The sequence below is a fragment of the Theobroma cacao genome, chromosome 3 (genome assembly GCF_000208745.1).
Source record: "Theobroma cacao cultivar B97-61/B2 chromosome 3, Criollo_cocoa_genome_V2, whole genome shotgun sequence".
NCBI lineage: Eukaryota > Viridiplantae > Streptophyta > Magnoliopsida > Malvales > Malvaceae > Theobroma > Theobroma cacao.
This window is the reverse complement of record NC_030852.1, coordinates 11,438,808-11,464,283: the sequence shown is the minus strand read 5'-3', so window position 1 is coordinate 11,464,283 and position 25,476 is coordinate 11,438,808. Positions and strand designations below refer to the sequence as shown.

Sequence of the window (25,476 nt, the reverse complement as noted above, 5' to 3'; positions counted from 1 at the left end):
TTTTGCAAAATGGTTTTATGTTGTGATATGTGATTGCTATGGATTCATGCACCATTGTAGTATGATGATATATAAATGTGTGTGTTGTGCATGATGAATGATATTGTGTATAATGATTGTAACCATGTGTGTGCACGATGTGGGGGGATGCACATGCCGGTGATGATGGTGGTGTGAGAGATGGATGATGATAGTGCCAGTGTGCATGATGTGGGGGGATGTACATGATGGCATTGATTGTGCACGATGTGGGGGGATGCACAGGAGGGTGTCGGCTATTTGCACGATGTGGGGGGATGTACATAAGCTAGGTGTGATTATGATGATGTTGATGTTTATCTACGTAATTATGCACATCTAGACTTATGAAATGAAAACTTATGAATGTGATATATGATTGATATATATGAGAAATTTGATACATTGCACTTTTGGAATTTTCATGTGCTGTATGTTTATTTTGTTGGTTTATCAGGATGGTCTTTTTGTTGAGTGAGGGGAAACTTTTCTCTTATTGCTCTATTTTCGCTACAGCGAAATTCATTCTCGCTGCAACGAGAAACTCTCGGGTTTGAGAACCTTTACCAGAACTGGTTCTCGTTGCAGCAAAAAGGAATCTCGTTGCAGCAAAAAACTCTCTGTTTCATCAGCTGAATTTCGCTGCAGCGAGAAACCTTTTATTTCTGGGTTACAATTTCGCTGCAACAAGAAAGAATCTCGTTGCAGTGAAAAACCTTCTGTTTTGGTCTCCTATCTTGTCCAAATGCTGCCCTATCTTTCACTTCTTTGCTACCATATCGGAGCATGGACTTCTAACATTAAGGATTAAATAAGTTAAGTTTAAAGGGAGGAGGTTTAGTGAGAAATCCTCGGCCAATTGAGAAACCCTCGGTCGGCTAATAACCAAATCCCAACGTCACTGCAATAAAAATTCATTCTCGCTGCAGCTACACAGCTACGAAGATTCGTTGTCATATTTGACTTCCTTACGTATCATTGAAGCTTTCATTCTTCAAATGGTTCGTTGTGTATGGATTCATGATTTTCAAATGATCAATCAATTAAGGGCTTGATGAGGGGTTTTTAGTAAGAATAGAAAAAAATTGCATTGTTTTGAAAAAGAATGCATCATGATTTCATTAAAGATTCCTTACGGTATGCTTGTTCCCTTTCTTGTTCACTCACTGGGTTTATACTCACCGTTTTCAACTTCATGTTTTTAGATCACGAGGCAGCAGGTAACTAGGACGAGGTGTCCTTGTAGACTTATATCCATCTTTTGGTAGGTGTCTCGACATTCAGTAGCTGGACATTCATCAGAGTCCCTCCGCTGGAAATCGAGTCTTTTTTTTTAGATGTATAGACAAACTTGATGTAAATTATTAAGATACATGCTATAAACATTGTATGTATATTTTAAACGAGTAATGCCAATACGAGTTGGAAATTTCTATCACTATTTTGGTTTAAAGTTATAATTTGTGACTTAGCAATATTTGATGGAATGATGAGTAGGATAAATCGATAGGCTTGCTTGGGCTTAGTGGACTATGTCCATTGGGCCATGCGACGGTCATGGCCCAAAATTTGGGTCGTGACAGGGAGATTGTTAGCTTGAAAATTATTATAGTTTTGATTATGACAAAATGATCAAATTTGCTTGAACATTATTTGAGTAATCTTTGACAATTTCTTGAAATGGTTTAACTCCCATACATTTGTCCCTACATAGACACAAGCTTGACTTTTGAAGTTGTTGAACTATATCTATAAGCTTGTATGACTTAGGTGTATGAGTGCTTATGATTCTTATTCATTAAAGTCTAATTTAAAGATTAAAGGAAAATCTAGATGCACTCATTAAGGGGGAGTTTTAATATCTTGTTTAATGATGAAAAAAAAAAAGGAGAGAAAGAAGACTAAGTTAAATAAAGTTAAATAGGTCTTCATGTTTAATTTATATGTGTGATGCTTAGTTTTGGTTTTGTTGAATATTATGTAAAGAAAACTAGATGCATTGACTAAGAGGGAGCAACTCATTACACATAAAGATTTGAAGCATTCATATTTAACATAGACATTGCACTCTTAATCTAGGAGTGTTTTGTCATCATAAAAAATAAGAGATAAAGAATGTTGACTCTATATGTTTTTTATGATAGCAAAATATTCCTATTCATTGATGTCTATTTATATTGTTTAAGTGTGCAAGACAAAAATTGTATGCCAAGAATAAATCAATCATTCAAAGGCACATATCAAAAATCATATGAATAAGTAGCCACAATTGATCAACAAAACAAAAGCCTCTTAGTTGGATAATGAAGGGTATTAGTAAGCTAAAATTCAAATAAGAAGTTAGCGAGCTCAAGAGTATTGAGAAATAGAGAAGACTTAGTCGACCAAGAAATGGGTTAGTCGACTAAAAGTCTACTACCAAAAATCTTGACTTCAAGACAAAACCAACTTAATCAACCAAGAAGTAAGTTAGTCGACTAAGACCCTACTGCCAGAAATCTGGACTTTAAGACAGAAACAACTTAATCGACTAAGAAGGAAGTTACTCAACTAAGTGCTCACTACAAGAAACTAAGATCAGAAAACGGAAACGACTTAGTCGACTAAGAGCACAATTAGTCAAGTAAGATCATTCTGTCAGAAAATTTGAATTAACCATTAGAAGACAGATTAACGGCCAGAAATGTTAAATATGTTAGGATGAGCCCTGCAGCAAATTGGGATTGGTTAAGGCTTGATTCCAATCATGTAACAACATCATTCATGTTGAATAATTAAAGGTTTTCCTTCATCAATAAGACATCAATTATAACAAGTTATAAGTCTAATTGGATGAAGTCCATGAGATTAATAAGCCTTGCAAGGGAACTATAATGGGTTGCAGTTATGAGATCCTTATGCATCAAAGCGTAATCTTAAAATGTTCCTAGTTAATGTATCATTGAGACTGGACATCAATGATACTTAGAGACTAGTACATTCTATGTTCCTTACTTGAGAAGTAAGCAAATGATCTCATAGGTTGTAGTATAGAGACACTTGGAACTAGAATGTAGGTGTTTGCCTAGGAGAGCAAGTTCACTGAACATGACCGGCCATGAGAAGTGCATTTGGTATTTCACTCAAATGCCTATGCAATACTTCTTACGTGTCAGTTGTGTAAATACTCCTTAGACTTGAGACACCAGGTTGTCTTATGTGTGGAGTGCTATGCTTTGATTTCATCCCTATCGGCGCTTAACCAAGGATGCCAAAATAAGATGCTTTTGGGTATAACATGAAGCATGTGAAGGCAAATGAGTGGTCAAGATAGGAATCATCACCCCAAGTGATGCAGGGGACATATCCTAGCTATTCTTGGTTGATATTAGCCTGTTAAAGTCCTTGGCCAAGGCAAGTTGAAGATTATGAAAGGAGTTTCATAAGTCTTTATAAAGCTGATGATCAAACTTTAGGAATGAATATGGAGATCAATAAGAGTAGACAATGTACCATGCTCTTATCATCTCCGAGACAGATGATGAGGGAATGAATTACACTGAAAAGCTTATCACTGAAAGGTTGAGTCAAACCATCTTGACTCTTCTAACATTTTGGTGGCCATGATGAATTGCTAGATCCCAATCTTGGTCTATGAACTCTAGGCAGTTAACTTGATTAATGATAACTTTAAAGTAGTTTAAATTTATCTAATTATAAGTTTAACTTAAGAATTATATGTTGAGTTCATTGCCAACATGTTAGAAGCCTAATGGGTCACACACCTAAAATGAATGTTGAAAATAAAATGAGAGAGATGATTAAGTTGGACATAATCAAATTAGAAGTTATGAGCTTCTCAAGCACTTGATTTAAATTGTTTAATTAAGTTGTCCCTAATTAATTAAATTATTTAATTAAATCATTAGGCTTAATTAATTAAATTATTTAATTAAGTCATTGGGCCTAATTAATTAAATTAAACAATTAAGTTATTAGGCCTAATTGATTAAATTTGTTTAGTTAAGTCATTGGGCCTAATTGATTAAAATTGTTTAATTAAATTATTGGGCTTAATTAATTAAATTATTTAATTAAGTTATTGGGCCTAATCGATTAAATTAAACAATTAAGTTAATTGGGCTTCTTAATGACTTAATTAAATTATTTAATCAAATTATTGGATTAATTGGTAATTACAAAATAGTTTTGTAATTAGGGTTTAAAATTAATCCAAGGTATAAATACCTTGCTATAGCGTCCAAGCAAGAGAGTGGAAAACGGCTGAAAATAAAAAAAGGGAGTGAACGGCACCTTAGAAATTCCTTTGTCTTGCCATTCTTTGTGTGAAGAAAAATAGTTTTTTATTCATTTCTTTTTGTGTGTTCAGCCCCACAATTTTGTGTGGATTATGAGTTTATGAAACTCATCTTTGCTAGCACATTGTCAAGGCAAAGCACTCCCAATCCTTAAAGAAGGATTTTCTCATTCATTGGTGTGGATCACCATTAGGGGCTGCACAAGGATTCCTTGGACAGCTTTGGTTTGCAACAACCGAGCTGAGGTGGTTGAGCTTTTTGAAGGCTGATTTGGTGGTTTAACAAAGGATTCATCAACCTTTGTTATTTAGGTAAAGTTATATGATCATATACTTTTATTTTAATTTAATTTTGTACTCAATTTGACATGAAAGAGATCCTAGGAAGGTGAGACGTAATTTAATTTTTAAATTTATTTTCCCTGCATTTTATTTGTATTTGATGCATGATCAGCCCTCACCCAACAGTGGTATCAGAGCCCCTTTCATGCCATTTGAGTGCTTGTTCATGTTCAATGGATGCTTGATTAACAAATAGTTGTTTTATATTTTGATTTGGTGCGATTTTGTTAAAATCAATTTTTCAAAAAATCTACTTTGCCAATTTCATTTAATTCTGTCCAGCAACCTTTTTACCCTTCTTTAATCTTATCTTAACTTATTTGAATCATATATAGACTTAACTAATGTGTGTTTTACATTGTGCTAAGGAAGCAAAAGAAAAAGGGACACCATAAGGCACGGTTTTGGAGGCTGTCTTGCAAGGCAGCACACACACGGTTTTAGGTGCAGAATTTTGCTTCTATTTGTGCTTAATTTCCAGCAAATAAAATATGTAATTTTTACACATTTATTGTTGGATATGTGGACAGCAAAATCATGAAATGTTCAGGCTGATTTTAAGCAAGAAATTGGAACAAAAAGTGAAAGCAGTCCAGCTCACTGTTATGACATGAATTTCAGTTTTAATTAACAAGAAAGTCTTAGAAATTAATTCTGAAAAATTCCAGGAAAATTATCTTTATTAAAATATTCAATAAGGATTATTTCTGGAAAATATCATGTTCAAATAAGCTGATTTCGAGCAAGAAAATTGGTGCAAATGTAAATCTGTCCAGCTCACTGTTTTGGCATGAATTTCAGTATTAATTGACAAGAAATTCTCAAAAATTAATTCTGAAAAATTCCAGAAAAATTATCTTTATTAAAATGTTCAATGAGAATTATTTTTGGAAATTTTCATGGGCAAACAAGCTGATTTAAGCTATTAATTATTGAAAGTTTGAAAACAGTTCAGAAAATAGTTATAGCTTGGAAATCGGTTTTGAATGGCAAGACAATCTTGCAAAATTAATTCTGAAAATTTTAGAATATTATCCTCATTTGAAAGGTTCAATTAAAGGATAAAATTTTGACTTTGAATTAATTTTGAGTGGCTGCACACTTAACTAAATTAAAAGAATGTCCTTTACATGTGAAACCGCACTCATGACAAAGGTTATGCATGGTGCCGCCACACATGGATGCTGCACCTCCCATTGCCATGGATGCAACCGCTTTATGGAAAGAGGTTGTTTGTTGGAGAAATTGGACACTCAATGATCAGGAAGGATTCTTTCCTTAGCTGATCATTGACTCCTAAATGTTAGGGATACATGCCTAAAATCAAGGAGTTTGAATCCTTGATGGAATCAATCAATTTTGAATTGATTGATAGTAAATCTCCAAAATATTAAGTCTTCCTCATTTGATGAGGACTCCCTAAATTAAGGGATTATGATTTAAATTTATCCACATCTAATTAGATTAGATAATTTTAATTAAAATTGAAAGTCAACTTGAGTAGATTACATCCTAATCCGATTAGGATAGATTTTAATTAAGATAAATTTACTAATAAATTAGGACTTCTAATAATGATTAGAACTCTACAATTAGTGAATGGATAATACAAGATTAAAAAGGTGGATAAGGACCTTCCTAAAATTTTTAGGACACATGATTTGGATCATGAAACCTTTTTAAATGGTTTATGATAGATACTCAAACTAGGAAGTGTCACGACCCAAATTTCGGGCCATGACCTGTGCATGGGCCCAATGGACATAGTCCACTAAGCCCAAGCAAGCCTATTAATCTAACATGTTTATCATTCCATCATAAACTGCTAAGTCATATATCATAACTTAGAATCAAAACAATATTAAACATTGCCACTTCATACTAGCATACCAAACAGGTGTATATACACTGTCTACACATGTATCTTAATAATTCACATTAGATTCGTCTATACACAACAAAAGGAGACTCGATGTCCAGTGGAGAGACTCGGACGAATGTACAACTACTGAATGTCGAGACACCTACCAAAAGATGGATACAAGTCCACGAGGACACCTTGTCCTAGTTACCGGCTGTCTCTTTATCTGAAAACATGAAGTTGAAAGTGGTGAGCATAAACTCAGTGAGTGAACAAGAAGGGAACAAACATACCATAAGAAATGTTTATCGAAATCATGATGCACTCATTTTCTCAAAACAATGCAATTTGTTCTAGTTTTTAGTAGAACCCCTCATGTAAACCCCTCATGAGTAAATCACTTAAAAGATCCATACTCAACTATGGTACCAAAGAATCGAAAAATATAGCAAAACCCACAATTTAGCCAAAATGGATAAAAAGTTTCTTGCTGCAACGAACTTCATTTTCGCTGCAGCGAGAACCAGGTTTGGTGAAGGCCCTAAAACCCAAGAGTTTCTCGCTGAAGCGAATGTCAGAACATCAAGGAAAAAGTCTCATTTTCCTTTAAAACAAGCCATCCTGCTAAAATAACAATAGCAACATGTAACACATGTAAACTCTCAAATTTCAACAAATCAAATGCTCACATATTTGCATTTACAACCGTATACCATATATGTATATATATATATCAATCATCATGTACACCCTCCCATCATCATCATCTCATATGCAACGGCTTATGCGTACTCCAACTCGCACATAGTCGGGTCAGCAATGGCTTATGTGCACTCCCACTCGCACATAGCCGGGTCAGCAACGGCTTAGGTGCACTCCCACTCGCACATAGCCAGGTCCACATCAACATGCAAAGAAGCATCCAATGCATATCATGCATTTTATTATATTGTGATAACACATAAACCATTGTATAGAACATTTTCACAATATAAAATCATTTTACTAAAAGCTTGTTCCCAAGGTACATTTTCTAAGACAAGTTGGATAAAATCTTTCATATTCCCCATAACAAGTTTGAAATGCAAGTCCAATCACTAGTATTCGTTAAGCCTTTAGCTGACTCTTAATTCCCCTAATGATCCAATTGGGGCGATGGGGCTTCGTTAGCACCTACCATCAAATTAACATTTCCATAATGTCAATTTACATACTATAAACCCTAAAAGCTATCTTTTAGCTAGCTTTCAATTGCCATTTAAATGGCCATCCATTTTCACATTCCTATCACTCCAAAGTGAATTACCAATCTCAACTACAAAATATTCACAAATCAAATCTCTAGTCATTCTCAACACTTAAAACCCAATACTAGTTTACTACTCACCTTGATAGCTTTGTAACTTTGAACTTCTTTCCAAAAGCTCTCAAGCTATTAATAAAGCTTCCTCTTTCTCTCTCTAAAACACCTAACTAGTGAGAGAGTATGGAAACAAGATTTTCATCATTTTCAAGAGTTTTAAAGTGAGAGAGTGGAATAATACAAGGGTTTTAGTCAAAAAGGCACTAGGGTATGAAAATTAGAGCTAGAGAGAGAAAGTTATGAAAGCTTCACATCAACCTTCCATGGAGAAATTGAAGAAACGTGAGGGGGAAGAGAACAAGAAAAGGAAGCTGCTGGAAATCCCAAGAAGCTACTAGAAGGAGAGGATATTTATGGCCCAAGCTTATCCACTCCCTTAGAAATTACTAAAATGCCCCTCCACAAATTAGATTAATCCCTTGAAATCCCACACTTTTTCTTCAATTTTCCCACCTAGGGTTTGTGCTCTTTCCTTTCCTCTTCACTTCATGCTTTGGCCGGCCATATGGGTGAGACTAAGAGAGTTTTAAATAGATTTTACAAGGAAATTCTAGAATAATCCAAGCTTGACACATGGCATGTTTCCATTGATCCATGTGTAATACTTATCCGTTAAGCAATCTCTCTCCACCACATCAAATGTTTCAATTATCCACAATTTAAAATGTTAATGGCGGAAATCCATCGGCATGACAAGTGTTAGGTGGTGTAAAATTCCAAAATTCCATCTTTGCCCTCATAAACCCATAAAATTATCGTTTTGCCCCTAGGACTCCAAAAAATGCCAGAATTTAAATTTTTCACCTCTCAAACTCAAATCATACTCCAATGTGTCAAATGTGATAAAAATCTTTCTCTAAAAATTTCCATTTTATCCTCAGGTGACAAAATTACCATTTTGCCCCTAGAACATGAAAATCATAAAAAATTTTATTTCCTTGTCATTTCACCCATATTTTCATCATTCATTTATGCTTTAGGCCTACTTAAGCCATAATATTGTTTAAAACGTACTTTTATGGGCTTATTGAGAAAATGACGAAATTACCCCTGATTAGGGATATCGTGTATATTTCTATCTACGAGTCTATAAAGGTCAAGGTCTCACAGGAAGTTTCCTAAATTGGTTTAAGTTTCTAATCAAAGAAGTTTAATAGAAAGAACTTACTAATAAAATTAATTCAAATATGATTTGAGCTAGTTAAAGGCCTTGATATGATCAATTCCTTTACTAAGTAATTTAAAAAAAAATTACAAATCTTTTCAAACCTAAGCACCAAATGATTTGAACTATAATCCTCAATTGTTGAGTGAAATTTTTCAAATGAAATGCAAGATCATCATCATCATATTGAGCATGTTTACTTTATATGTTCATAACTAGAGTAGAAAAGTCCATAACCATCTTAGTATAACAGCATGCGATAGATTTAATTTTATGAGATATATTAAATGCTATGCATGCTAATCAAATGAGACCTTAATAAAACGAAAAGGATAAAATCCCTAAGTAAATATTGAGTCACATACCATGTATGATTAAGTTGCCTTCCACCATATAGCAAGATAACCTGGCTGCTCTTTTAATCGGAGGCTTTTTGAGCACACTCAAGGCCACACTTTTACATGAGTATGTTTGAGCTATTGGTGTGTCTTACTCAACTAGTTTCATAAAATCTGGATGCTTGGAAACTTGATTATTATGGAAACTAGAGGCAAAGGCTAGGCGAAACATATATGATATGTTTAGGCAATGTATTGTCAGCTAACTGATCTAGGAGTTGTATAGAGATATAATTGGTAAGCTCAGTTACCTACCTAATCCACCTATCATAGTTTGTTGACCACACTCAAGGCCATGACTAGATGGATGGGATCCTAGCCCACTAAGAGAATCCTAGTAGAGATCTCTCGAGGTGATATGGAGGGTTATCATCTTGTAAAAAATAGTGGAAAAACTATTTAAAATTTTTAAAACCTTGTTTTAAATAGTTTATGCATGATGTTTACTTATTGCTTTATTTTATCTATTTAGGCATAATTTATATACATGGCTAATAATCTGTCACTGCGGAGCATCTTGGATGCAAATAACCTCACTGGCCCAAACTTTCTCGATTGGTTTCGAAATCTCAAGATCATCTTGAAACAGGAGAACAAATCCTATGTCCTTGACACTTTTATTCCACCAGTCCTTGTTGCTTATGCTAGTGCTAAGGAAAAGGAAGCGTATCAATGTCATAAAGATGACGATGATCAGGCAGCATGTGTGATGCTAGCCAGTATGAGCCCTGAGCTCTAAAAGTAGCATGAACATATGGATGTCCAATCCATGATTCTTCACCTTAGAGAACTGTTCGATAAGGAAGGGGGTATTGAGAGATATGAGATCTCTAAAAAACTATTCTGATGCAAGATGGCAGAAGGCAGCATTATTAGAACCCATGTGCTGAAGATGATTGGACTCATCGAAAGACTTGGACAATTGGGATTAGTAATGGATCATGAGCTAAGTATAGACTTAGTTCTACAATCTCTTTCTGATAGCTTTAGTCAGTTCGTGTTGAATTTCCATATGAATTGATTGAAAGCCACTATTCCCGAACTTATGAATATTCTAGACAGGGCAAAGAGGTCCATCAAGAAAAATAAGGGATCATTGCTTCTTGTTTCTTCTTCCAAGGCTCATAAGGAGCAAAAGAAGAAGAAAGCCCAAGAAGGGAAGAAGGAAAAATCCCAAAATGAGGAGGCCTTGAAGCCTAGGGGAGGTGTCAAAAAGGATAAAGAGAAGGACATTTACCATCATTATGGCAAATTTGGGCATTGAAGGAGGAACTGCAAGGAGTACCTAGCTATTGTGAGCAAGAAAAAGAAGCTTATTGAAGTTTTTGATTCAAGTACCATTTGCTAAATAATTTTACTTTATATTTTAAAGGTGTATGATACCTCAAAGTTTGTTCTCATATGTTTGACATATTGCATGGACCAAAGATAAAAATGAGTAGGATCTTGGCTGAGGAGGTGACCACATGGATAGACTACCTAAAGCATTAAATGCTACATTGGATGGTTACACTCCTATTTATCTTGTCACAACCCGGTACTCTCCTCGAGCTCGGGACAACCGTCGTGATGTCCCGATGGACATTCATTACCCAGAATGCCAATCGAAACCCCGCAAGGCTTTAATATCAGTTTTCTCACCTCCCTTGCGAGCAATAATTGCTAATATCATATTTTAATAGATTATAAGCTATTTCCAAACCAAAACAATAAAAAAATAATTTTCGTCTCACAGGGGTATTTTGGTCATTTTTCCCCAAAAATTTTTAAACCATCTAAAATGTAGTATATGAGTGAAATATACATATTTCATAACCAAAAATAAGTTTAGATGTCTAAAACATTCTTTTAAAGTGAAATGATAGCTATTAGAATAAAATAAAAATATTAAATATTCCATTTTCTTATGAAACAATATTTATAGAGATATCCGTAAATAATTTTTGTAGTGTAAAAGCAAAATAAATTCGTACATATAGTAACACAGTGAGCTAGAGTGTGTAATTTAATTTACAATGACATGTGGGCCCCTGAATGACCAAAAGTAACGAAGGCTGGGAACCTACGATTTTTTAGGATGCAAAACCAACTGTAGCCTTTGACGAAATCAGCTATCTACAGACTATCCTGAGCTTAAAATGGGTGGAAAAGAGGATGGTGAGTTTATATAAACTCAGTGAGTAAACAAACATCATCTAAAATATTTAAAATCGAGTAAATGGAGACAACTTAAAATAGTTCATCGTACTATGATTCATAACATTTCAAACTCATTTCAACTAAATAAAATAAATTCATTTCACTCAAATAATCAACATGGCTTATGAATTTCTTAAAAACTTGTCTCGTGCCAAAACTTATTCTCGGAGATACCTTGGCTGAGGCATCTAACCGATCCGCCAGGGTTGTTAAAGAAAAGTTCATATACGCATAAAACACATTTTTTTGTTTAAAAGCATAGCCGTTCCTTGACGTTGGCTGAGTTCACTCTCACGTGGTGGTTTAACGTGTAGTGAACTCTAAAGCTTTACCTTAAGAGATACCCTCCGCGCCTCTCGTACTAAGGTAAATATAACAGGGTTTACTGTGCCCCTCTAATAGGCTGGTCCACGAAAACCCGCCCACTACAGTAAGCTAATCGATATCCCACCAAATCAATAAAAGTTTCGACAGCATGACATGGCAATTATATTACTACCCAACCTGTCAAGGCAAAACAAACAGTTCATTCAATTTCAACACAATTTCCAATTCAGCCATTCATGCCAATATCACCATAAGCCATTCAATTCAAACCATAAATTTACAACACAATCAAACAGTCTCCAATTACTCAATTTCTAAAATCATCATTCAATTTCAAAATGATTCATAAAACTCATTTCATTTAATTACATTTTACTTATAAAACATAAGGATTTACCATTTAAACTCATTTTTCTATAAAATCACAAAAACGAATAAAAACTACTTTAGATAATTAAGATGATAATAAGGTTACTCACAATATCGAGAATCGAGGTACTCCTAATCTCGGTCTTCGATACAATCTCCTTACCTTTATCGAAAGTTTCACCACCTAGACATAATGCACAACAAGCAATTTACTATATTTGTGCTAAACCGTTATAAAACTAATTTAGGTTTTATATGAATGCATGAAATGGGATGTGAAATGTTCGGATTATAATCTAAATACGGTGTTCTACATAGGTTCAATTGTGTATGGGGCTTAAATGGTATTGACCTAATTCATACTATATGCCAGTTAATTGGCCAAAATATCCAATTCAACTCCGAATAAATTCATTTCACTTTCAATACTCCAAATCATCAAATATAAGCTAGATAACATGAATTATAGCAAAATCATCCTCAACATTTTCTCTTGGAAAAATTCAGCCAATGGGTGTGGGTGAAGGGCATGAAATTTCTTGCTTGTTTTCCATGCTAAACATCTCCAAACAACTAAAAACACTAGAATGACATGAAATCTAGCTAAATCCAAGATCAAAACCCCTCCCCCCATGTTGAGCCAGCAAAGATGTCTTCATGCAAACTTGATTCTCAACCATGGAAAGTGAAAAAGAATGCATAGGAAAGGTAGATCACAAGCTAAAATCAAGAAATTTTACCTTTACTTGCTTTATTCCTTGAAATCCACCAATTTTCCCTTGAATTTGTGCTCACTAGGGTTTGTTCTTTCTTTCTTTCCTCTTTTTCTTGGTGAGGCCGAACATATGGGAGTGAAATGGGAGAGTCATGTGCTGATTTTAATGAAATTATAAAGAATGAAAGCTTGCCTCTCGTCACCATTCCATTGGTCCAAGTTTAACACTTAACAACTAAGCTTTCTTTCACCACCACATAAAATATCTCAATTATCCATAATATAAAATGTTAATGGATGAAATCCTTAGGCATGACAAGTGTTGGGTGATGTACCAATTTTACCCTTGGGTGGCAAAATGACCATTTTGCCCCTACGTCATGAAAATTTCAATTTGACTTCAAATCAATCCTCAAACTCCGAATTACCATATTAAGTCATTCTGGGCTTTTAAAATTCTCAATTTCATCTTAAAATCTCTATTTGGACTAGTTCGAGGCTTAATTCAGCTTAGTTGTACCACTAGGTTCACTACTGAATTTTAATGATTTTTTGGGGCTTTACAAGTATGTAAACATATTATCAAGCACATGAATGACATGGCAAATATTTTATAGAGTTGGGTTTGACAACACATGAGTTGGGGGAGGCGATGGTGGCATATGTGTATATATATATTTACAATATAGAGAGGGTTGGAATTAATTTGTGATTGCATTGACTATTGAAGCTTGATTATTGTCAAATGTGTTTAATCTGATTTTTGTTACAACAAGATTGGATTTTTATAGTAGTGGGAATTCCCCTAATTTCATCTGCCCAGCAATTTTACTGCAACAAAAATGCCTTCTCGCTGCAGCGAGAAACTCTTGGGTGGATGGCCTTAACCTTTGCTCTGGATTTCGCTACAATGAGAAACTCTCAGGTGGTTGGGTAAAATGCCTGCCCGAAATTTTGCAATAGCAAAATGCATTCTTGTTGCAACGAGAAACTCTTGGGTTATTGGTTCAAAATTTACCCTGAAGTTCGCTGCAACGAGATTTGTTCTGCTATGCTTGCCTTGCTTGAATTTCCTATATGTTTTAAAAGGAGTTGAAAAAACAGCACGACATCGAGTTTTGTTAATAATATATAAAATTGCATTGTTTTTACACAAGTGCATCATGTTTTCGAAAAACTCTCTATATCGTTTGCTTGTTCCCTTCCTATGTTCACTCACTGAGTTTATACTCACGCTTTTCAACTTCATGTTATCAAATTCAGAGGCATTTGGGACCTAGATTGAGTTGTCCACTTATATTCACTTTGGTAGGTACTACGGCCTTCACTAATTGTACTCGTATCCAGAGTCACTTCGCTGGTAGTCCAGGGACTTTTGAATGTGTACATGTACATTTGATGTAAATTGCTAAAACTTATGTTATAACCAACGTATCTATATTTTGATTGGTGACGCCACTATGAGTTGGCAATGGATGATGTTATTTTTGGGAGGATATAAATATAAGTATTTGATTGCCATGATATATTACTGCAATACTTATAGTCGAGAATTAAAAATTATGGCTTTAAGAATGATGAATAGGATCATATAAAAAGGCTTACTTGGGCTTAGTGGGCTATGCCCATTAGGCCCTTGCACCAGTCATGGCCCTGGAATTGGGCTGTGACGCCTACAATCCATGTAACCTTTAGAGTAAGCAAGATTTGGGACCTAACTTGGCACCTAAAATGTGAGCAAATAAAAAACTCAAGATAATTGCTTTGAAGAGAAACTAGACTAAGATTTGAATTGTTTTAAGAGTTCGACGTACGCTTGTAGATGGATACACTTTATCCTAGTGTGTATTTCATATTCCATGTTTATAGGAGGTAAAAGAATGGAGCTTTGGTTTTTCATCATATGAGTCCTAAAAAGGTTAATAAAACCTTCACTATGCCATTTGTGACTTTTGACTATGTCATGAGGTGGGGAATCGAGGTTTGTTACTTTGGCATGTTAACTAAGACCACAGATGATTTGTTATACGTGACATTACTAGGAAAGTGGTCTATTTTAAACTAAGAGACATGAGGGTGAATGGAAGACTATTTCATATAGCATTAGTACATTATATTCAAGGTCTACCCATTATATCACTTTAATTTGAAAGCTAAGATATAATTGTAAACATAAGTTGCAACATGAAAAAGGTTGAATTTTGCTCATCGAGGGATTTGAGATACTAAATTTGATGCAATCAAATAGGTTTGAGGCATATAAGACACTTTATTTTTAAAAAGGTTGATGTCCTTATGCTAACCCTAATGAGTTCCTAATATAAAGCTCCAAATTGAAGTATACTCCGTGAAGGTACGATCCATTAACTTATATGTGATGGGTTTGGCTATGGATGGCATGCTCAAAATACGCAGCAGAAAAAAAATTAAAACTTTATAACTAAACAACAAAAACATGACTCCACCTATGGATCACCTTGGTGATATTTAACACATAAAAGCGAAAAATAAATTATTGTTTAAAAAGTTACCTTGCCAAGTAATTTCGTAATCACAATGGCACTTTCCGAAGCAATCCCACGAACACCACAAGGAGCAAAAACCCTAGCCAATCAAGTGCTTGGCCTCCAATGGTAGTACACACGATTGCAGTTGAACCTTCAACAAAGGAGGAAGTTTTTAACTATACTTTGTGCTAGCAAAGAGAACAACAATTATCATTTTCTTCTTTTTCACAATCTTAGCCAAACCTCTCCTGAAAATTGCTTCATAAGCAATTTTCTCTTTCACACAAAGGGAGTGGTGGCAATGAAAGAAAATGTTTTTCTTTTTTTGACAAAAACTACGTTTTCTTCAATTGTGAAAAACCCTCACATGAAAAATAGTTAAAATGTGACTTATATAGTTAGGTTAAAATAACTTCAATTTTGCAATTAAGCCCTCAATATTATAACACATTATAATATTGGGCCCATTACTTAATTAAACTATTTTAATTAAGTCCTTGAAAATTAAAATCAAAATTAATTTCCTTTATATTTTGCAATCAAGGCCTTATAATTAAAACTATTTATAATTATGCCAAAAACTTAATTAAACTCTTTTAATTAAGTTTAGAGAAGTTAATTACCTAGCATGTAATTTAAGTATAACTTAAATCGTCACTTTCCCAATTTAATTCAAATGCAACATTGTGTGTGACCTATTAGGTTTCCAACATGTTGGCAATGAAATTGATTAATGACTTAATTGATTAATATAAATTTTAATCAATTAATTTATAATCAATTCCATAGACCAAGATTGGCATCTAGCAATGCATCATGACCACCCAATTGTTGGGAGAGTTAAAGGGTTCTTTGATAACCTTTCAGTGTACAGTCTATTAGTGTAATTCATTTCCTCATCATATATCCTGGAGATGATAAGAGCTTGGTACAATGTCTGCTCTTATTGACCTCCATATTTATTCCTGCAATTATAGCATTAGCTTTATGGAAAGTTATGAAACCTTTTTCATAATCTCCATGTCGCCTTGGCCAAGGACTTCAATAAGCTAATGTTAACCAAGAACTGATAGGATATGTCCTCTAAAACACTTAAGGTGATGATTCCTATCTTGACCACTCATTTGCCTTCACATGCTTCATACTATACCCAAAGGCATCTTGTTTTGGCATCTTGGTTAGGCACCCGTAAGAATGAAATCAAAGCATAGCACTCCACACATAAGACAACCTGGTGTCTCAAGTCTAGGGAGCATTTACACAATTGACACATGAGAAATGTTGCATAGACACTAGAGTGTATTACCAAATGCACTTCTCATGGTGAGTCATGTTCAGTGAACTTGCTCTCCTAGGCAAGCACCTATATTCTAGTCCCAAGTATCTCTATACTTTAATCTATGAGATCGATTGCTTACTTCCAAAGTAAGGAACATAGAATATACTAGTCTCTAAGCATCATTGATGTCCAGTCTCAATGACATTGACCATGAACGTTTTGAGATTATGCTTTGATGCATAGGAATCTCATAACTGCAATCCATTACAGTTTCCTTGCAAAGCATATTAATCTCATGGACTTCATCCAATTAAACTTATAACTCATTATAATTAATATCTTATTGATGAAAGAAAACCTCTAATCATTCAACATGAATGATACTGTTGCATGATTGGAATCAAGCCTCAACCAATCCCAATTGACTGTAGGGCTTATCCCAACAATATGAACTTTGACATTGAGACGGTTTACAAGAGTGGGGAGGATGGCTTCCCTGTCTTGTGTGAGTGGGAGATGTTGGACTTGTGGTTGACACTCACGAGAGTTCCATTCATTAGACCAAGTCTTACCTTTGGGAAAGACTTAGACTTTTTTCGTGGTAATAAATTTATAAATTACCAAGGATTATCTGATAAGGTAATTAAATAGGATTGAGTCTTACACTTAAATTACCAAGGATTACCGCCAAATTGAACTTTTCTTTTTTAAGTTATATTGTCTATCCTCCAAACGTTTTTCATCTTTGTGCGGTTCAACTAAACAAAGATATAGCTTGGCAAATATCGAAGGCCCAACCTTTATCATCACTTTTATCATATATTCCTCTGTTTTTTTTTTTTTGGTTTTTTACTTTTGAAATTTCATTTAATTATTACATTTTTTTATTTTTTAAATAAAAAATAAAAAATTAAACAAAGGAAACCTTAATTAATTATATATGAGATCCATTTGCACCAGTCAAGCGTCAACAAACATCATTGTTGGTCGGCGCCTGCAGTAAACAGCATCAATAATCTCATCCGGCGATTGAATCTTTGAACAGATAATGCAGCCAACATTACTTTGATAGAACCAAGAATTAAAGCAAGTATGTGATATAACCAAGAAAAGGTGATTGGGCTTAGTTGTTGTTTCTTCGTCTATATATAAAAGCCTAGCTATATCTAACATTCTAAGGAGAGTACAGATATACAATAACAGGAAAGGAAGAGGAAACACAGTAAATTTGGTGATGGCGTCGAAGGCTATGCCAATTGCAACCGTTCTATTGAGAATTTTCACTATTTTATTCGCAGCTGGATGTGTGGTGGTTCTGATCCTAGACAAGACTACAGACGTTGATGGCAGCAAAGTAACATTCAAGAATGTCATTGCCTACAGGTAAACCGTAACTAGTTGAGTGTCCTTTCTTTTTTTTTGGTACATGAAGATTTTGAATTATACATTGTTATGTAACTAATCCTTTTCAATCTCATAGAATTTTTCCTATTCATATCAAGATTAGCATCCAAAATTTTCCTTTTCAATGTCATAAAATTTGAATTATTAATTGTTGTGATCATAGTTCGTTGGAATTCGATGGATTTGTTGGGATGGAACTATTTCCTTTTCAAAAAAATTGTTGTTTTGTTTTAGTGCAAATAAACTTTTTTTTTATGATATTTTCCAAGATTAAAGGTAATAAATTTGCTGTAATACGTATTTAAAGCTAGTGCATGAATTAGTAAAATATTAAAAACTTCATTTTAATTGTGTTTGCTACATGCTCGTAAACTTCACCCTTTTTTTTTTAACATCTGTTCTTTCCCTTGCATAATAACTCTTTTTTTTTTCCTTTTAATATACGTGTCCTTTGCAGCAAAAGTTTGCGTTAATCACTATTATTCAAGTACATGAAACTAATTTTCTAGTTTTATATATTCTGATGTTCAAAGCAACTGAATCCATAAAATGTAATTTGGTTTGATGGATAAATAATTCATTGAAAATGTTGTTTTGAAAATTTTAAGGTTATTATTCGACATGTTTCGAAAAAGTATGAAACTTTTTGGAAAGGGCTGGTATGAAGGAACTAAGTAACATTGCTTATAATGTGAATGGTAAATTACATTCTAATGTTTAGTAGAAAGTTATTTAACTTTTCAAATAAAAAAAATCAATAATTGAATCAAATAACGCAAATCTTAATTATTGGTTGGAAAAAATACAAATAATATATCCAGGTTTTCGTACGACTTTAAGTTCTGAAATTAAAATTTTAAGTAAATCTATAAATCACGGTTCACGTTTTTAACTCAAAAGGCATATATGATAAGTGGTGAAATATTCATATTTATATTTTCAATACATACTTTATTTTTTATTACTATGAAATCAATGACAAAATAATTGATGAAATACTCGTATTTATATTTTCAAGAGGCACTCTGTTTCTTATTGATATGGAAACGATGACACAGGTATGTGCTGGCCACCGCTGTTGTTGGAGCGGCCTATTCCATTTTGCAGTTACCTTTCGCTATATATTATGCTTGCACTGAAAAGAGGCTCATTCGCGGTGGTTTCTTGCCAGCCTTTGATTTTTATGGGGACAAGGTAACGTGCTCACCACCGCATTCACACTACCAAGTAATAAGAAAAATGAGTTTAAACTAAAAACTTTTTTTACTTACTAAAGGTGATGGCCTTTCTTCTGGCCACGGGTGTCGGTGCTGGTTTCTTGGTCACTGTGGAGCTGAAAGAATTTCTGGGTGATTTGTTCAACGAATTTGGGGCAGATTTGAAAGATTCTCCGTTTGAAAGTTTCTTCAACAAGGGATATCTGGCGGTGAGTCTTCTGGCAGGAGCATTCTTATGCATGGCTGTTCTTTCAGTTTTTTCCTCTCTCCAGCGAACCACCATCAGCGGCAGAGGTTTCTTCCGATGAGATTTTATCAAATATTTCTTCTTTCAGCTCGTTATCGTGAACAAATGCCTTCCTTCTATTTATTTACAATTTTCGACTCAAAATAAAATAAAAATAAGATAAATGTCCGGCGCTTTGTAATACTAGCTAGTTAGTTTCCCCTGCCCCTGGTCTTTATTTGAGCAAACATTGTAGCATTGTAGCATTATTGCATAAAAGTAAATGAAGTGCTACTATTTTTGGATTAAATTAGACTGATAATTTTGTATATGATACAACAAAATGAATACCAACTTAAATAAATTTAAATTTAAAATAATTGTATTTTGTATATTCATTTTATCAATGCAATTAAGATAGAAAATATGAAATAATATCAGAATCTATATTAAATTAAAACAAACAAGCGGTGGAATATGAATTTTTTTTTTCCACAGCGCAATAAATTTACAAGTTTGATGTTTTATTTAACTTTGTGGTTTAAGAAAATATTTAATGTGACATTTACAATTTAAAAATATTCAATGAGTTCTGATTCGTGTAACAATTTATCCTAATACAAAATATTATTAATAAAATTAAATAACATGACAATTACTTACTTAGATGACAGGTATAATTACGTTACACGTACAATTAATGCCGGGAATAAATGACCATCCCTCCTTTTGTACCAAAATTTCTTTTGAAAAACCAGAAAGATATTGACATGTGGCGCACATGTGTGCATTACGTATGCAACACATGTCGTACACATGTATTAATTAACATAGTTCAAAGCATGACATGGAACTTTCTTTGACTATGTGTCGAATTTTGGTTAGTTGACATACACATCAACAATTCTTTTTACAGTGTTAAGGGTTAAGTTACATTGATACAATGGATTGAAAGTTCAGATATCATATTGAATTTTTTTAGTATATGTGTTATATTAGATATTTTTTTAAACTATAAAGACTGAATATGTCATTGTCTCAAATTAATATTATATCATCATTCAAGTACTATTTTTTATACTTTACCCCCACATTAATGTTTTTTTTTAGTACAAAGTTTGGATCCACAAAATAAGTCACTTTCAATACGTGCTTGCTATTAACATTGTTGAGTATTGCCCTGATGATTAGTTTCTTGAATTAAATTTATTTGCTCCAATTTGATTTTCTTTTGAGGTATCTTTCCATTAAATAAAAAAAACAAACAAACAAACATCTTCATTAAAATTAAAGACATTGCAGTTGTAGTAACAAATTTTGAAGCAACAACACTAAAAGTATATTTTCTAATATTCTTTTTTTTAACAACTATTCTTTGAGAAACAAAGTTATGATTAAATTACTAAATTAGTGTGGACAAAAAATTATTAAATTAGTAAAATAAAATTTAATTCCACATAAAATTTGATTTGAATTTATGCAAAATAAGATACACAAATATTCAATTAATGTAACATTCTAAAAATCATCCAACATTTGATATCAAATATTGAATAATATTAATTTAAAACGAAAAAAACTTAAGGTAACGTTTGGTATTGGGGGTCACTTCAAAATCTTAATGATTTGTATCAGTGATTAAATTACGATGTTTGGTAGGAACTTAGATGGAGTGAAAACCTATTGATGTTGGCTAGAGTTGGTTGGCTCAAAAAATAAAGTTCAGTGTTTCGTAATTTAACACGTCATCATACTTGAAGTATATAAAAATACCATTAAATTTATTTTAAAAGGTTCTATTCATTAAATAAGATGAAGAAAAACCTAAGTTCAGAATATTTGAAAAGAAAGGAATTGAGCCAAAACATCAAGAGATGTTACATCGTATGTTTAGTCATATTGTGGCAATCACAGAGTATGGATGGGCACCTTTTGTTACAATGTACAAGTTCGAGAACTCGACAGTTCGACGTAAATGATAAATTGTCATTAATAATTTTTTTATAGGTGATTTAGTCACTTATAATAACTAAATATATGACTTTTACCGACAAAATTTTCGTTAGTAAAAACTGAAAGTTCGTTGATAAGTTAAATTATTGACGAAATATTGATAGAATTTTTTGTCAATATTTAATTGAAAATACTTTCATCGGTAAAGGTTACTTTGTTGGTAGCGAAAAATTTCATCAATAAATCTTTAATGGAATATTTGATTGGCAAAAATTTCAATCTGTCAATAGTCGGACTAGTCGATATCTAGTTGAATCTATCGATAATTCATCAACGGAATTATTGATGATTTGCCAACTGAGCTTAGTGTTTCAAATTTTGGTAATTTTCTGTCAGTATTACCATGATTCTGTTGGTAATTTCATCATTGCTGTTGTGGAATATTAAAAAAGATATTTTACGAAAGTTGAAATTGCTTTGGTCCCTATTGTCATTTCAAATGAAAAAAAAACAAATACAAATAAATAATAATATAAAAATTATAAATATTTATTAAGATTAAAAACATTAAAAATTGCATTATTTTTATGACAATCACAACACAAAAAATCAACAAGTTATCTGGTGCCATCATCCTTTAGTCGCGCCTCATTACTAGAAGAGCGTGGCTGCTCTAATAAAGACCTGATGTGGGATGTCAACATCACGTAGCGAAAGATCTGTGTGATGCTCAACTCCAAATTTATAAGGCAATTCTTCATACTGGAGATAACTTCCTTTTAGTTTGTCATAGCCATTGGGATTTTGTGAAGGAGGGGCCATAACATTGGTAGCAAGGGTCAAACCACAAGCAGACTCCACCTCTCCAATAACATCCAACAACACTTGTAGATCAAACTTTGGCTGGGACGATGGTTGTTGACTTTTTTTCTATGATAATGTAGAAATATATGTTTCCTACAAAAAAAATAAATGGATTAGTAATTAAATTTGTAAATAACATATAACAGACAAGTCAATGATAAGCGTCTTTTAAAACATATAAAATTATATAATGAATAGAAGACTTCATTTCTATTACTTACATTAATGATTTTGGACTTGTTGTCCACATACTCTCCATTACCCTTATTTCATTTATGGGTGCAGTCGAACAACTCAGAGAATGTCACAAGTCTCTGCCTCTGACTAAAAATCAATTACAACAACATTTGTTAGCTTTGTTCTTGTTTTGAAATGAAAAAATTGATTGAACTTAATGAACTTTGAAAATGAATAAAAGATATTTTTAAATATGAAGAAAATTCTCAAAGTAGTGTTAAAGTTGAACTTAAAAGAAAGATTTATTGAAATGCTTTGATTGTTTGAACATGCTTGGAACATGAATGATCATGCTCTTAAACTTAAATAAATAACTTTTAAAGATTTCTTGTTTTCAAAATTCAAAGTGCCAACCTAAGAATCAAATTCTCAAAAGAAAAGACTTGATTCTTAAATGAAAAGAAAACAAAATCTATTTGTTATCTTATAAGATGAATTGATTCTAGAGAATAAGAAGTCAGTTCTTAAGCAGAGATCAACACTGAAAAATCAATTCTGAGAAAAGAAGAAATTGATTCTTGAAAGACAAAAGCTTCATGATTTGAGAAGAATCGACACCCCAAAGACAAAGAATTGATTCTAGAGAGACAAAATGCAAAAGGTAGAAATGTAAAGAAGAAAGAATCGATTCTACACGAAGAAGATATTTGTTTTGAAAGCGCCAAAAATACAAATCAAAAACTTGGTGATCAAGAAAATGATGGTACAACTGAACAAAAGTGGAGTGGTAAAAATCAAGCTTAAATTTAAAGTTTTGCGTTTCACCACAGTGAAGAATTGACACCTTGAGGCGAAAGAATTAATTCTCTAAGATTACAAAGGTGTCACCTTTGAACCTAGTTGCAAAGAACCAACACCTTAAAATAGAAGAATCGATTCTCCAGAGATAAAAAGCTACAGACTTTGCGAAGAACTGACAACTCAATAACAAAAAATTGATTCTATATATGCGACAGAATTCTACAAATTGGTTAGAACATACGAGAAATGATTCAAAATTTACGTCAATGGGCAAAAAATCACAGAGGCTATAAATATCTACCTTGAGGATGTTAAAGAAGGGATTTTAGAGGAATTTTAAAGAATTTGAATCATCTTTGAAGAAGAAAAGAGCAGAAAAGCAAGAGAAAAAGCTATGAGTAAAAAGTTCTCATCTTTGAGCAAGAAAAGAGCCTAAAGATTACATTTTTATCTTTAAGTTGATCCTTCTTGAGCTTAAACCTTATTTGTTCATTCATATCTTTGTGAAAGCTCTCATCTTTCTAATCCTAAACTTCTTTATCAACCTTTTTAGAGGTTTTGAGTTGGAGATTCATTGGAATCCACTATTGTGTTGGTTATACCTCCAAGCAAAAGGTAGATGGGTTTTGCGTGATCGTTTAAAAGGCTTCATCTTGTGTAGAGGTTGTACTATAACTTGAAAACGTAGTGTCTTGATAGAGGTTATGCCTAATCTTACAAAAGGCATGTGGTGAAAGTTATCCTGGATCCTGCAAAAGGCAAGTTGTAAAGGTTGTGCCTGACCCTGTTGAAAATGTAAGCTGATAGTGAATTCAAACTCCTTATGCTATCAAGAGGGAGGATGCAAGTATTAGAAGGCTGAACCTTTGTAAAAATCCTGTTGAGTACTTTTGTTTTTCTTTTTTTTTACTCATTCATCTTATACTCTATTTTGTTGTTTCATTCTTTCATATTTTTGCTTCATTTTTAAAGACTTTAAAAAAAAGGGATATTTTTTTTAACAACCAATTAACCCCCTCTTGATAGTTTTGCTTTAAGCTTATTTTTCTAACAATTTGTATTAAAGTAGATTTTCAAGTCTTTGCAGGTTTAACCACCTTTGAGAGATCTTGAATAAAAAGCTTAAAGTAACATCCGTGGCATCATCAAGCTTCATTGGTAAAGGACAATCTATGATGCGACCTTTTTTGTTCAAAGGGGAGAACTACCCTTTCTGGAAAATGAGGTTTGAGAACTTTCTACAATATGTTGATGTAGATCTTTGGATATCATTATTGATGGACCTCATATTCCTACCAAAACTATTGATGGTACGAAACATCTTCAAATAAGGGCTAAATGGGATGATAAGGATAAAAGGTTGATACAACTAAAACACAAAGCTATAATAGCTATTTTGTGTGCTTTTAATGAAGATGAATTTAATAGGGTAGTTATGTGGTCTATTATAAAAGAAATTTAAGATACATTAGAAAACTATTATCAGGGTACTAGTTAAGTAAAGGAGTCAAAGATTAGTATGCTGATACTTGACTATGAGTTTTTCAAAATGAAAAATGTAGAGTCTATAAAAGAAATGTTTAAGGGATTTATAAAGATCATAGGAAGATTTAAGGCTCTAGGAAGAGAGTTCCCAAATGCACAACTGGTGAAGAAAATCTTTCACTGCTTACCAAGGTCATGGAGACCTAAAGTCATTGCCATAAAGGAAGCTAAGGACTTAAATGACTTTATGCTTGATGAGCTCATAGGATCTTTGCTTACTTATGAAATGACTCTTAGGCATAAGAAAGAAAAAAGATGAAATAATTAGAGAAAGAATCAAAGAGAAATGATATTGCTCTTAAAGCTATAAAATAGAGTGACGAAAAGTCACTTGAAAGTGATAATCAAAAAGAGGATGATGAGGAGAGACCACTATCGACTAGGAGGTTCAATAGATTTGTGAGTAGTAAATAAGGAAACAGAAAGCCTTTTAGAAAAAAAGAGCGAAA

At 33.2% G+C, this 25,476-nt stretch overlaps 1 protein-coding gene and 1 long non-coding RNA gene across 2 annotated transcripts; one reads left to right on the top strand and one right to left on the bottom strand.

Annotated features, from left to right (window-relative positions):
* LOC108661216 lies at positions 6,707–13,185 on the bottom strand. The gene is made up of 3 exons (XR_001926965.1): positions 13,080–13,185; positions 12,450–12,523; positions 6,707–6,744 (listed from the first exon to the last, which is right to left on the bottom strand). It is a non-coding gene; the product is annotated as an uncharacterized LOC108661216 (long non-coding RNA).
* On the top strand, positions 18,075–19,781 carry LOC18604471 (CASP-like protein 4D1). Its single transcript, XM_007036977.2, has 3 exons — positions 18,075–18,223; positions 19,303–19,438; positions 19,521–19,781. Exons 1-3 carry the CDS (start codon positions 18,075–18,077, stop codon positions 19,767–19,769), a joined length of 534 nt encoding a protein of 177 aa, XP_007037039.2. The 3' UTR covers positions 19,770–19,781.